General features: G+C 37.9%; 1 protein-coding gene across 1 annotated transcript in view; it reads right to left on the minus strand.

The window, feature by feature from the left end:
* Positions 1–715: 715 nt before the first annotated feature.
* ATP6V1C1 (ATPase H+ transporting V1 subunit C1) overlaps positions 716–13751 on the minus strand; it is a 39947-nt gene continuing 26911 nt past the window's right edge. Inside the window, exons 7-13 of the mRNA XM_052651630.1 lie at positions 12563–12661; positions 10652–10720; positions 6772–6864; positions 6588–6681; positions 4594–4691; positions 3041–3167; positions 716–1626 (exon numbers count right to left, since the gene is read on the minus strand). Of these exons, the coding sequence (XP_052507590.1) occupies positions 1531–1626; positions 3041–3167; positions 4594–4691; positions 6588–6681; positions 6772–6864; positions 10652–10720; positions 12563–12661 (676 nt within the window). The 3' untranslated portion in view covers positions 716–1530. The remainder of the gene's footprint in view (positions 1627–3040; positions 3168–4593; positions 4692–6587; positions 6682–6771; positions 6865–10651; positions 10721–12562; positions 12662–13751) is intronic.

Here is a 13751-nt window from a genome sequence, read left to right on the forward strand (position 1 = left end):
TGTCTATCTTGAAAAGAGATTATGGAATGTGCTTGCCTCAGTCATTCAGCGCCCACTAGAGACTGGGGGCATGGGAGGAAGACAAAGAGCCAGGCGGTCAGAAATCTTAGGCTCTGAAGAGTCGGACATGGCTGAGTGACCAGACAACGACGAACACTAGGTAAGCAAAAAAGTGAGGGACAGAGTGTGTGAGGGATGATCCTATTTTTATTTAAAAATAAGCTGTGTGTGGATATGTATGTTACAGAGATATAGGAGAAAACTGAAAAACTATGTAAAAACTTCCTTGTAAAGAAGGAATTGAGGGGGCTGGAGGGGTGGCCTCAGGTTTTACTTTATAGAAGTCTGGATTTGCTTGAAGTTAAGCATTACTTCTGACTTAACAATATACAACTTTGAAACCAAACAGATTTAGGAGGCTAATTTTCTAGGTGGAATATGATAGTTTAGAAATGCCCTTAAAAAGTAAAAACCTCTTTCATTTACAAGCCTGTGAGGGCATAATAAAGGGAGCACTGCCACAAAACCTGATTCCAAAAGCTCACTCAGGACATTAACCTAAGTCTTATTCCAGAGATCTATAAGGCTAGCCATGCCTCTTTTCAAACTGTATCAAAAATAACATAGATGTCAAGATGAGGGCAAAATTAACAATCTTAAAAAACAAACATAAAATAAGGACTTAAGACAAAACAAACGACTAAAGCAGCAGAGTTCTACTAAACTTTATTCAAAACTGGCCCTACTTCCTAATTGAGATACCCCAAAGTCTAGTGTGCAAATATAAATACCCATCACATGTTCAAAAATAATCTTCCAATTGGTGCTCTGACCCAGATTTGGCACACCTGAATCATCACGCAAGTCAGCCACGGTGGTCACCTCTTGGTATATACAGCACAATCCTGAAAGCAACACAGGGCATCAGCCACGACACCATTCATTAAGCTCTCAAACTGAACTGTACTCTTGGAAGTTACGCACACCACAACCCACCTTTGCACAGGTAATTTTATTCTCTCCTGTGGGTGTCAACAGTGCTCAGAGATTGTAATTTAAAACATTCAGAAAGCACATACCTGAATATTGTCACATTTTCTTTACATCACGATTCAGTAACTATTAAACAATTATGTCTACTAAATACAGTGAACAAGATGGCATAACTGTTTACACCATTCCCTTGTAAACAAGGCTTTTGTCACAATAGTAACAAATGGAATTAATGCATACCACAATATGGATAAGGAAAGACCTTCTTTTTAAATAAACTATTCAATTCATAAATAAACTCTGATTTTTTTTTCAGTACACATTTACAGACCTGATCAATAAAAAGAAACAAGACATATAGTTTCCTTTTAAAAAGAAAATGTTGCGAAATGGACCTGCACCAGAGAAGGCGCCTAGGAGAGAAGGTGAGAAGCAAGCAAGGGGTAAAAGAGAGTTAAAAGTGCAGCCCTACTGCAGCCTATGTCTGTTAGCAAACACCGACACGACACGAGGACAGGGCTGTCTGGAGGGCTCATTTTACTTGAATTCCAGCAAGTTGCAATCGATCTTATAGTACACATAGGGGTAGTATTCCTGTTGACTCAGGTTTAAGCCTGGAATATCCATAGGAGCCTACGGAAAAGTCAGATGATTATTCAACTAAGTACTTAGAGAAATGAAAAAAGGAAAAGAAAAAAAATACTACCATTCACAGGCATACCTTGGAGATAGCAGATTCTGATCCAGACCACCGCAATTAAGCAAGTGTTACCATAAGCCAAGTCACATGAACTTTTTGGTTTCCCACTGCATATTAATGACATGCACTTATTATACACTTACTATAGTCTACTAAGTGTACAATGGCCTTTGTCTTAATAAACAATGTACCTATGTTAATTTAAAAATACTTGATTGCTAAAAAATGAGAACCATCATCTGACAATGCACAGTTGCCACAAACCTTCAATTTGTAAAAAAATGCAGTATCTGCAAAGTTCAATAAAATGAAGCACAATGAAATGAGGTATGCTTGTACCTTCTTAATGAACTGGGCTAAGTTTACACATTTTTCCTAATTTAATCTGAGTTTGACATTGTTAACTCCAGTTTGCAAATAAGGAAACAATCTCAGGCTGACCTGCCCTGGGAAACAGAGTAAGTGAGTAGTAATGCCAGATTCAAGTACTCTGCCCTCAAAGCCTGTGTGGGTTTAACCATGACTCCACCATCCTTTTCTATGCATACTGTATAAAATTACTTTAGTCTCAGGCTTGTGGTATTGAGTTTATGAGACACAAGGCTTATAAAATGATGATAAAAATAAACCAACTGTGATTTTTACTGATACTGCTTAGTATGCATGCATGTTATAAGAATTTACTGGTATGAAATTATGCATGGGAGTTAGACTTTACATATTATCAACAATTCCATGAAAATTTAGAGTCATTTCCTGCATTTTGTTCCATTAAGAAATCTTGATTTTTCTCCCATGGGTTCTAACTAATGCACATGTGAAATACTGCTATTCTAAACTAGAGAGAAAATATCAGCAAGCTATTTGAAACAAAAAATATAAAAGCCTGCTACAATTTTAAACAACAGCAGCAACAAAAAGCACACATTTTTGTATGCTTTTGTATGCATAAATGATCATACATTTCTGTTTTAAAAAAGATATAAACATACACCATTTTAGAGAAATGATAATTCTCCTTAAAAATGCTCATCTATTGACTGCTACTTCTACCAAATAAAGTTACAGTAATGACTTATTTTCTTCCTCTCTGCAATTTGTAATTCTTGTAAACAACTAGTATCACTGCTTGTGTGGGTATTTCTGCAGCTATAAACATCAGATCTACAGCAAGATAATGACTGGCTTTTAGAAATACCAAGAAGCAACTACTATAAAATGGAGTAAGCAAGGTAAATTATTTACTAACAAATTGAGAATCTTAAAGCAATTAAATAACATCTTCTTCCAATAATTTTTTTCTGAAATTCATCCAGTTCCTATTCTACCAGGCTAATAAATACTTACATCAATAATAGCTGCTGCGCTGCTGTCTAGATGTTTATACAATTCATGTAACACTTCTCTTAGTTTCTTCATTGTTTTCTTATTGGGTTGAAGGAGCATTGCTTGGAAGTTCACTGGCAAGCCATACCTTATAACGAAGCAGAAATACAGGATGTAACACAAGCAAACATATGCAGAGATTTTCTGCTTAAAAGCAAGTATTCTCATACTCTTCTTTAATCACAGTTAATGGGGAGAGGGTGCCTCATTTTAATAACCACCTTTACAAGTTCAGAAACTCAACACCTTCTCTGGTCCTCACCATCCATTAGAAATCTTTAAAATGAGAGCCAACTGTCTACTAGGAATTACTTTTAATTAGTCTTCAATTTTTAAGGTAATTTAGTATTTGCCTGGAAAATCCCATGGACGGAGGAGCCTGGTAGGCTGCAGTCCATGGGGTCGCGAAGAGTCAGACACGACTGAGCGACTTCACTTTCACTTTTCACCTTCATGCATTGGAGAAGGAAATGGCAACCCACTCCAGTGTTCTTGCCTGGAGAATCCCAGGGACGGGGGAGCCTGGTGGGTTGCTGTTTATGGGGTCTCACAGAGTCGGACACGACTGAAGTGACTTAGCAGCAGCAGCATGCCCACCCTCAGCAGACAGTGATAATATGTAAACAGTACAGTGTCTCTAGGTATACGCAGGGAATTGGCTCCAGGACCTCTGTGAACACCAACTCCAAGGATGTTCACCAATCCAAGGATGGTGTTAAGATTTGCGTATAATCTACATATATCCTCCCATATACTTTAAATCATTTCTAGGTTACTTATAATACAATGTAAATACTATATAATTAGTTGTAAGTAAAATGCAAATGCTATGTAAATCATAGCTAGTGCCCAGTAAATTGAAGTTTTGTTTTTTGGAACTTTCTGGAATTTTTTGTTCAAATATTTTCAATCCACAGTTGGTTGAGTCCATGGATTTGGAACCCAAGAATATGGAGAGTCAACTATTGATTCCTTTATGATAATAAAGAATATAGGGGGAAAAAAAGCATGAGATTACCCATCTACTATGGAAATTCAAAGAAATTTACAAATAGCATGATGGCAGATAAGTATTTTGAACTATTTCTAATATGAGCAACATGTACAAAGCATCACAAGATGGTTGAGATTTTAAGTATCTCAAAGTAATAAAATATTTTAGGCTACTATGAAACGAGGACTTCAAATAAGGCATACTGTGGATCAAACTACATGTAAAATGTGTGATAGGTCTTTTAAACTAACACTGACTTATATAACCTACGTTTAACTTAAGCACAGAATATGGAAAGAACCAGAGCACAGCAGCATGATCTTTTTCTAAACTCGGTATTAAGGGCAAGACCAACAAGCACGTCATAAGCAGTATGATACTGACAATCTCTCCCTCACAAGTAGCCCTTCGGTTTCCCCAAATCAATTTCCTATTAGCAGACTGTGTTTCAATGAAGAGGTGCAATGCCAAGGGATCTATACATTCTTTAGTTCCAAGTTTCTCAATGAGCTTTCTTTACCTCAAAACAGACTCAACAAAAACCCTCAGAGCTTTCACATGTATCCACGCAATAAACGCCTCACTGAAATTCACTTTCAGCCACCGTACTAGTGGTCCCTATAGAAAGAAAGAAAGAAAAGAATCACCACAAAACAGAAAAGAATCACCACAAATTTGGTCTTGAAAATGGCAGTTAGAAATCAGATAAACCAAGTATTTTTAAAGGAGTGACTATCCAGTGAGAATCTTAAGGAGAATTCAATCACTTTATGTGTCTGTGTGCTTAGTCACTCAGTCATGTCCAGCTCTTTGGGACCCCATAGACTTTAGCCCGCCAGGGTCCTTTGTCCATGGGGATTCTCTAGGCAAGAATACTGAAGTGGGTAACTATTCCCTTCTCCAGGGAATCTTCCCAACCCTGGGATCAAACCCAGGTCTCCTGCAGTCCAGGCAGATTCTCTACCATCTGTGCTACCAGGGAAGCCCCAATCACATTGTAATTCACTTTAAAAATGTTTCATTATTCTCATATCTTGCATACTTTACCTTACATTAGATGAAAAGTTTAGCTACTACTGTGTAACCTCAGTAGATACAAATATCCATTGACTCTATTCACTACACAGAAAAGGGCATGTATGTGTGTGTATTTTTCTTTTTGGGGGCCATGTTGTGCAGCTTGCAAATCTTAGTTCCCTGATCAGGGATCAAACTTATGGTCCCTGTAGTAAAAGTACTAACCACCAGGACTGCCAGGGAATTCTCAAAAAGGCATATACTATAGTGAAAGTCACTTAAAATGATACAGAATATAGAAGTGTCCTATAGATTTGAAAACCAAAGTATAAAAATCTAAATTTACTATTCAATACTGTTAAGCATTTAATACATTCAAAATAGAATTTAATTACAAACAACTTCTCAGAACAGGAAAAACAGTTATGTAGTAAGTCATTTAATATTTCTAAGTATTACTTTTCTCATCTATAAAATCAGGGGGTTGACTCAGATCCCTAAAACCTGCTTATTATGTTCTAATTTCTTAATGATTCTATTATGTATTGACAGCATAAATTCTTTATGAACCTATTAAACTATTCAGTATGATTCCTAGTACTAAATAAAAACACTTCTTTAAAGAAACAAACTTCAAACAACTTGTTACCATTTCTCCATACTCAAAAGACACACACGATCAGTTCAGCTAACAGTTATTTGGGTAATATTACTAGGCTCATTTGGATATAGCAATCCATTTACGCAAAAAGGATAACAACACAACAAAGTGAAAGTCTCTGGTTAAAATATCTGTTCTTTTAGGGTATTGGATCTCCCCCACAACCAGCTGGTTTTATTTGACATTACTTCATTAGGGTTAGTTTTTCCCAACTGAGATGTTACGGTTTATAAAGTTACTTGGAAATAGCTGTAAATGGAATGTGCTTTTGTTTCCTCTTGCATTATAAGAGAAACACATTTTCACTCATCACGTTCCCCCTTCCATACACTCTTTAATCTCACAAAAATCCTTTACTTAAGGATGGCAAAAAAGTCAACACTATCTTTCACTCACAATTCCATCCCTGTTCTCCACTGTGCCTAGAACATACTAACTCACCAATGGTTTAAACACAAATTCCTTCAGTAAAGACTATAGCATTAAAAAAAAAAAAATCTGCCTCAAGAAAATGAAATTTCCTACTGAAAAGAGAGAACAATTACCCTACTGAAAAGAGAGAACAATTACTTAACTAAAATGACCCCTCACTATAGGGGCATTAATCAAAACACTGTATTTAAAATTAACTTTTGATACAGACTTGCATTAATTTTAAAATATACATTTTAAGATAACAATTCACAGATCTCAGCTTGCTTAGAGAAAACTCATTTTGACTATTTAATAGAAAAAAATAACAAATCAAAATCAGAAAAGTTTTTTCTTTTAAAGAAAAGCAGTACCAGTTTTTCTTCTGCTTAACACTGATAATATTAAATACTAAAAACACATACAAATTGCTTTTTCTTGTCAGTAGAAAGCCTGTTCATTTCTTCTTTGTCTGCTTTCATCTCCTCTTCATTATACTGGAAGTCACGGACGATGAATCTAAATTAGGAAAAAAAAGAAAGCCAAAATTGTCCACAGGAAGTATAGGTAATCTAACAAATTAAACATTTTTCTTAATAATCCTCTTACTTGTTTTCCCTGGCTTTGTGTCTGAAGTCATCAACTGCCTTCCTAAACAAGGTGACATTACATAGGTAACTGTCTTGGTCCTCTGAGAGAACACTGGAGAGAGAAAGACAAAGTCCATTTAAAGCTTTATATTTATTGCTCACATTCATATTGAGGGCAGAATTCAGAAACAGGGGGAGAACAAACGGAAAGGAATGGCAGCCCTTCCTGAACCCCTCAGTGCCTTTCAGCTGTACTGCCTCAAACACTGAGGACACGCAGTCTTTATGTTTTTACTTACAGTGTCTTAATAGGCCCCTTGTACATTTCTTCCTAACCAACAAAATTAAGCATTAACTCGAGAAGAGCTTCCAAACTCTAAGAACCATGATTTTCAATCTGTATCAGCAGCAGGCCAGCCAAGGACAAACTGTCCAGCAGCTGGTTGGTTTCCAGACTCTTCCCTGCTTCCTGGCTAAACACCCTCTTCTCTTTTGGAATCTCAATTCTCTCCTCTTCGCTCCCGCCCTGCCCCGAGACCTGGCCCACCCCTTTTACTTTGTGCCCTCTCGAGACTATTACACTTAGTTCTTGCACCCAGTGCCCATCAAATCCAAAGCAAGGCAGCTACCAAGTGGGCAGAACTTCATTTAAAAACCAAGGCAGAAATCAAGCGGGGATAACAGTCTGTGAGCTGCAGGTCTGAGTCTCCAAACTCGCTGCATTCAATTCTGCTGTCGTGTACAAGCAGTAACAGTATATTCTCACCTGTGTAACCAAGCCAAGACGAAACTGAGTCAGTGCTTTCAGCTGTCTCATGGCATTTTCCGTCACCCACGTGTGTGGCAGTGCTTCTGGAGCTTACAAGCTCTTCCTGTTCCCTTCTTACCTCTCTCCCAAGGCTCAGTTCTGCCATCTGCTCTGCTCCAATCAACTGACCCATTTCACTGCCAAAGCATCTTTCCTGCTTTTCTTCATAAATTATCTGTGCAAACCCGGCTCCAAAGCACAGGTGAAACTTTTCTCTGCACAACGGCTAGTGTCATCTTTTTCTAGGTCCTCCCTGCTAGCATCCTCTGCTTCATCTAGAACTCTAGCTCCCTGAACAAAAAAGCTTCTGTGAAGCACCACCAAGTCTGTGGTGCTGTTTCCCACAACAGAGAAAAGGCCAGAGTCAACCAATGATCTGACCCAACTAATTTATCTGAACAGGCAAAAGTAAGAGACAAACAGCTAAGCGGTAATTGTGAAAGTATAAGTGAAAAGCACCTCTTTTTGAACAGTTTTTCCAACAAAAAGCAGAACAATAGTCTAGCTCCCACTTCTTTGGCTGTGTGAACTCTGATGCGGCACTTAGCCACCCAATGACGGCAGTATTTCACATGGTCCAGTCTTTCAAGATTTATGGAGAACATTTTGCAAATAGCTAGATTTTCTGTGTTTAATTTAAATTATGTCTTTAGGTTTGAAGATGGTCTTTTTCAATCTATTCTTCTTCCCCAAAGTCCACTTTCATCTTCACTGCTTCCAAGAGTAATCACTCAAGTATTGTGCCAAAAGGCAACAAGTGACAATGTTGCTACTTACAATTCCCTTTAAAATAAGGCACTTAGAACAATAACTAGCACATAGTAATTACTCAAAAATGTTAGTTATTAGAAGCAAAAAATCCAGCATTAGCTCATAGAGCTCTTTCCTAAACAGTGTATAGAATTTCAGATTGACTCACTAAAAGTTGTTTGCCTCACATAAACTAACCATCCTCTCTTCAGGGCTGGCTGAGCTACTGCCCTGTTCTTAATGACTCAAATACATTTTCAAGGAGGTGATCTGAAATCAGTCTTTAGAACTGCTAAACAGATGAACAGATGTTTTCACTGAGTGAGGAAGAGTTGGAGGTGCTCAGGCGGTCAGTGGACACTTGGGGGTCATTCAGAAGATAGGTATCGCCTATACTCAACTGGCAGCATCTGAAATTTTTTCCTTTAAACTACTAAAGTGATTTTCAAAAGATGTAAATGTCTGAGTATTTCTAAAGTCCTTCCTGAGTAAACCTGGGCTCACATGCCACTCCCCTGGGCTCGGGCTCAGCTCACCACAGCGCCAGAGGGCATGCCATGCGCACTGTGTCCTCACTCTCCTCCTCCCCCACCCCCAAATGTCAAGCCAATCTCTGTGGCTTTAATGCACTCCAAAGAACAAGGTTTAAGAATGTGTCATCCGTCCGGATAAACAGCTTCAGAGGAAAACCAGTATCAAGACACAATCTCAATCTTCAGTTTACTATGTGAAGGGCCACTGCGAATGGAAAGCACTCCCCGAAAATGGGAAAAAAATTCACAATGAGCACAAGTTTGTGGTTTTGTTCTCAAAAAAAAAAGTCAGCATTTATGAAACTGCAAGATTCATATTACCTTCTACTTTACATATCTTTTCAAAATTATTTATCTGGTTTTTTTGGCTGTGCTAGGTCTTCGCTGCTGTGAGGCTTTTCTCTAGTTGCGGCAAGCAGGGGCTACTCCTCACTGCGGTGCACGGGCTTCTCACTAAGATGGCTTCTCTTGTTGCAGAGCACCAGCTCTAGGAATGTAGGCTTCACTAGTTGCAAAGTGTGAGCTTGTAGTTGTGGCGACAGGCTCAGCTGCTCCAAGGCATGTGGGATCTTCCCAGACCAGGGACTTGAACCCATGTCTCCCACACTGGCAGGCGGATTCTTTACCACTGCGCCAACAGGGAACTCCTACTTCATATATCACATCGAGTCTTAAAAGGACCTCATAATGTGTACAGCGAAGGCGTGATGCTCATTTTACAAAGAAAATGAGGCCCAGAGAAGTTAAAAGACTTACCCTAGGTCACACAGCAAGTTGGTAGCAGAACCAGCAAAAGAACTCAAGATTCCTGGGTCCAGGACTCTTTCCATTATACTAAGCTACCTCCCATATGACACAATGAAACTGGAAAAGAAAATATTTCATGGGCCTGGCCTTACTAACACCACTTCTCTACTGCCTCCCAGACTTTCATCATGCTGACACCTCTTGAGGGATACACACACACAAGAATTCTTTGGGGGAGCATACACACTGTACTTACATTTTCTTAGCAAGCATCTCATGTGGAAAGGCAGAATACAGGAAAAGATGATATGCTACAGTGTCATGAGTGCACAACTTGCAGTGGAAAGACCTGAATTTTTAGTCCTGACTTTGCCGTTTGACACTTTTATGGCCATACGCTTTAGGCCACAATTTAACTCTTCTGCATTTTTTACTTCATCTATGAGAAAAAGTATAACAACTGCCCAAACTACTTCACAGAACTGTTGTAAATATCAAATTAGACAATGAATATTAATCCGTAAGTTCAAAAATGCTTAGCAATTTTTTTTTCCAAAGGAAAGTATAGATTAGGTAGAATCTATGCTCACTGGAAAGTGATAGTAAATATCTGCAGACCAACACAGTACCCTAGTAGCCATTTTAGTATACTTCCTTAACAAGATGAATGGGGAATTATAGACACACAGTAGGTATGAGATGAGTACTGAAAGAAGGATCTTGAGAAGGTGGTACAGCAGAAAAAGTACCACACAGGAGACCTGGGTTCTGGTTACATCTATGCCACGTATGAGATATGCGACTCTCGGCAAACCACTTCAGCTCTGTGGCCTCAAACTTCCACATCTATCAACATGAGTGGGTTGGTGAAACTGTGCAAAGGCCCTTCCAAGTCTAAAATTATAATAACTAGAGCTAATATAATTCATTTATTAGGTGAAAAAGATGGTTCCAAAACTATAAAATTTACCACAAAGAAAAGATAAAGATATTTTCTAATCCAACACCCAAACTATCAAAGGAATTCTAGGCAAGAGCAGGCTTTTAAGTCTACTACTTACTTGCTAGACCTTGGAACTACCATTTCAGCTAGTGTTTCATACTGCTTAATCCAGTCATTGTGGTTTAACCTGCAGAAAAGGTACAATTAAGTTACTAGAAGAGAAAAACAAGTCCTACTTCCTGCCAAACCCAGAAAGAGGAAAAAATTATGAGACAAATAGGAAATTCAACTATAGTAAGTATATCTCAAATCTATCTAACAAAAGAAAAATCAAGTTTCCTACAGAGAATGAATTCAAATACACTGAGTGGTGAAGGAGGAAACATAACTCACCATCTCTTACATCCAATAACTACTACAAAAGAGGCACACCCTACAACTCAGTTTGGGAGAGAAGCAAAGCAAACTGGAGATTTGAAATCATTTTTAAACTTCAGGGTTAATTTATATTACCTCACTAAAAAAAAAAAAAACGAAGAAAGCAAAGCAGGAAGAGAGGGAGAGAGAGAGAGAGAGAGAGAGAGAAAGAGAGAAGCCATGCTGAAATCACTAACATTTTTATTCAGTGGCCATTCAGAAGCGCCGGGTGAAAGCACATGTACTGAAAGCACAGGGCACCAGGAAACACTGAGTCAACAGAGCAACAGTGAGCCAAGCGGCCACGGGTCACTGTGCAGCAGCCTTCTCTAGAGACCGCTGGCTTTCGTGGGTGTGGCAACACAAAATAAAGAACTGGACTGATAGCACTGTAGCCAGGATAATAAATAAGCCATTATACAAGGTACCCTAGGTCTGACCCTAGGTTTCAAGTACAGTGTACAGAAAACTATGAAAATTTCCTGTCTTAAACACAAATTTTAAACAAAGGTTGCATAAGACAAATCTTTTATCTGGGCAAAGGTTATTTCCATGCATAGTATAAAAACACAAATACACAGAAATTTTTCAGAAATAATCAGTGTTTTCTTATTCTGCAGTAAGCGGGGAAAGGCAAAAATCAGATGATACTGTTGCCACTGTAAATTAAACAGAGGTGCTTTCCCACCCCTTTCCAGGAGGCATCTTTTCCTATATTCCCAGTTTCCTAGCCAGATAAAAATGGAGAGCACATCAAAAGACGACTTTATGAATAATGCTGAGAAGAGTCCCCAAATCTCCCACGCCAGTTTGGATCCCCCAATGATTTCCTGATGCTAAGATTTCAGTGCAGGTCAGAAATGAAACCATTAACAGTGTTTTCCGCCACCCACCCACACATACAGAATTCTAACCTTCAAAAGATTTCATTTTATCAAGATTAACTAGGCCCAAATGTTAATTAATACAGAAGGCCTAATCTAGAGGAGAGTTCAAAGAATTATCCAACCCAAGCTATGCCCATAACCTGTACCTGTTTTTGTAAATAAAGTTTTACTGACACCAGCCACATCACTTCACGCACACAACGGGGATGGCTGCTTTCAGGTACAACCACAAAACTGACGTGGCAGAGTTGACTAGCTGTATCACAAACCACATGGCTTGCAAAGGGTAAAATATTATTTGGCCTTTTACATAAAAGATATGCTAACCTTTGATCTAATCCAATCCTTTACTTCTTAGAGGGTTTAATTCATCCTAATCAATCATAAAGATTTTTCAGAAAAAGAACTTCTTATTTTGAAATATCTAAAAACAGTATTTTTTTAAAAATCCAACAGTTTAGCATTAGTTAATTTTTTAATGGGTCAACTCTACTAAGTTGAACTTGATTTAGAATCTCAATTTATAACTGACATCTCTATTACCAGGTTACGAACTAAATTCCACTGTATGTGCCATATGAGTATATGTTGGTTGACAGAACAAATGACAAGGTGATATTCCATTTACACTCGGGTTTTGTGGAAAACTTCAAATTACAGTGTCAGACACTAACATTTTTCTTGTATTTTAATAAGTAAAAACCTTCTGTAATGAAAAGACATACTTGGGAACTACGACCAGTAACGTGACAAGATACTCTGAGTCAAGAACAAAGTCATCCTTCTTCACAATTTCTGCTAGACTTCGAGTTAGCAAACTCCCTCTGAGGAATAAGAAAAAGATCATTAGACTGATAATTATGTGGGTCCATAACACAAGTAAAGATACAGCAGGCTAAGTATAGTTACATATACTACACATACATCTCGAGAGGGATTAGCCCGAGTTAACATTTTTATTTGATATAGCAAGAAGCCAAAATTTAGCTGAATATTTCCCATATCTAAACCCAAAGAAATGTCAAAATTTTATGAGAATTTGCCTCTAGTGTTTCTCTTTGCGTTTGTTTTAATTATTATAACTCAGCTCTTCTCTTGATTATATATATATAATGTCTTGACTGGGAAAGTGTTACTCATTCAGCATCAATTAAAGTCTACCTCACCATAATTATGAAATCATATCATCTAAGCACAACCTTTGATTTTCCTCCCTCTCCTTGGGTATCAATTTTGGTTAGTTAACCCAACAATCAACTCTTTGAATACAAGTCTTCATTTGGTCTCCCAGTAGATTTCACACTGAAAATGACTTGCCCTGTATGTACCCCTGACAGGACAAGTCAATTCTGCCTCTGGGATACAAATGTATACCTTGAAGAGTTAAGTGCTTAAAGCTACACTTGTAGTAGTCATACTATAGTGAGATCAACCAAAAGAAGAGTGTTCTATTTTAAGAAAACCTAGCATAAAAAATTGAAACATAAAAACAGATAAATTAAAGAATGAGAATTACATAAAAAAGGATTTTTCTATAGAATCCTCTTAAGCAGCAGATAATTGCTATGTAATTAAATTATGATTTAATTTAAAACAATTAACTTTAGATAATTTTTACAGTGAAAAATCAGATGGATAAAGGATAAACCAGGACCCAGCTCAGAAGTATTATGTATGAAACGAGCATAATAAATCAGCCTCACATCTGTTTTGACTAGCCTGAATTAATGAGCAAGTGAAAAAACACCATCTGACTATAGAAACGGCAAACTGGAACTTACTAAAACTCCAAACAACCGTTTATCTGCAACGTACAATACACAGTGGTCCCTGACATTTTCAGCACTGGGGACCAGTTTCATGGAAGACAATTTTCCCATGACCAGGGAGGCGGGGCCAGGTGGTTCAGGATGA

This window comes from Budorcas taxicolor, chromosome 14 (assembly GCF_023091745.1).
Source record: "Budorcas taxicolor isolate Tak-1 chromosome 14, Takin1.1, whole genome shotgun sequence".
In the NCBI taxonomy this organism is placed as follows: domain Eukaryota; kingdom Metazoa; phylum Chordata; class Mammalia; order Artiodactyla; family Bovidae; genus Budorcas; species Budorcas taxicolor.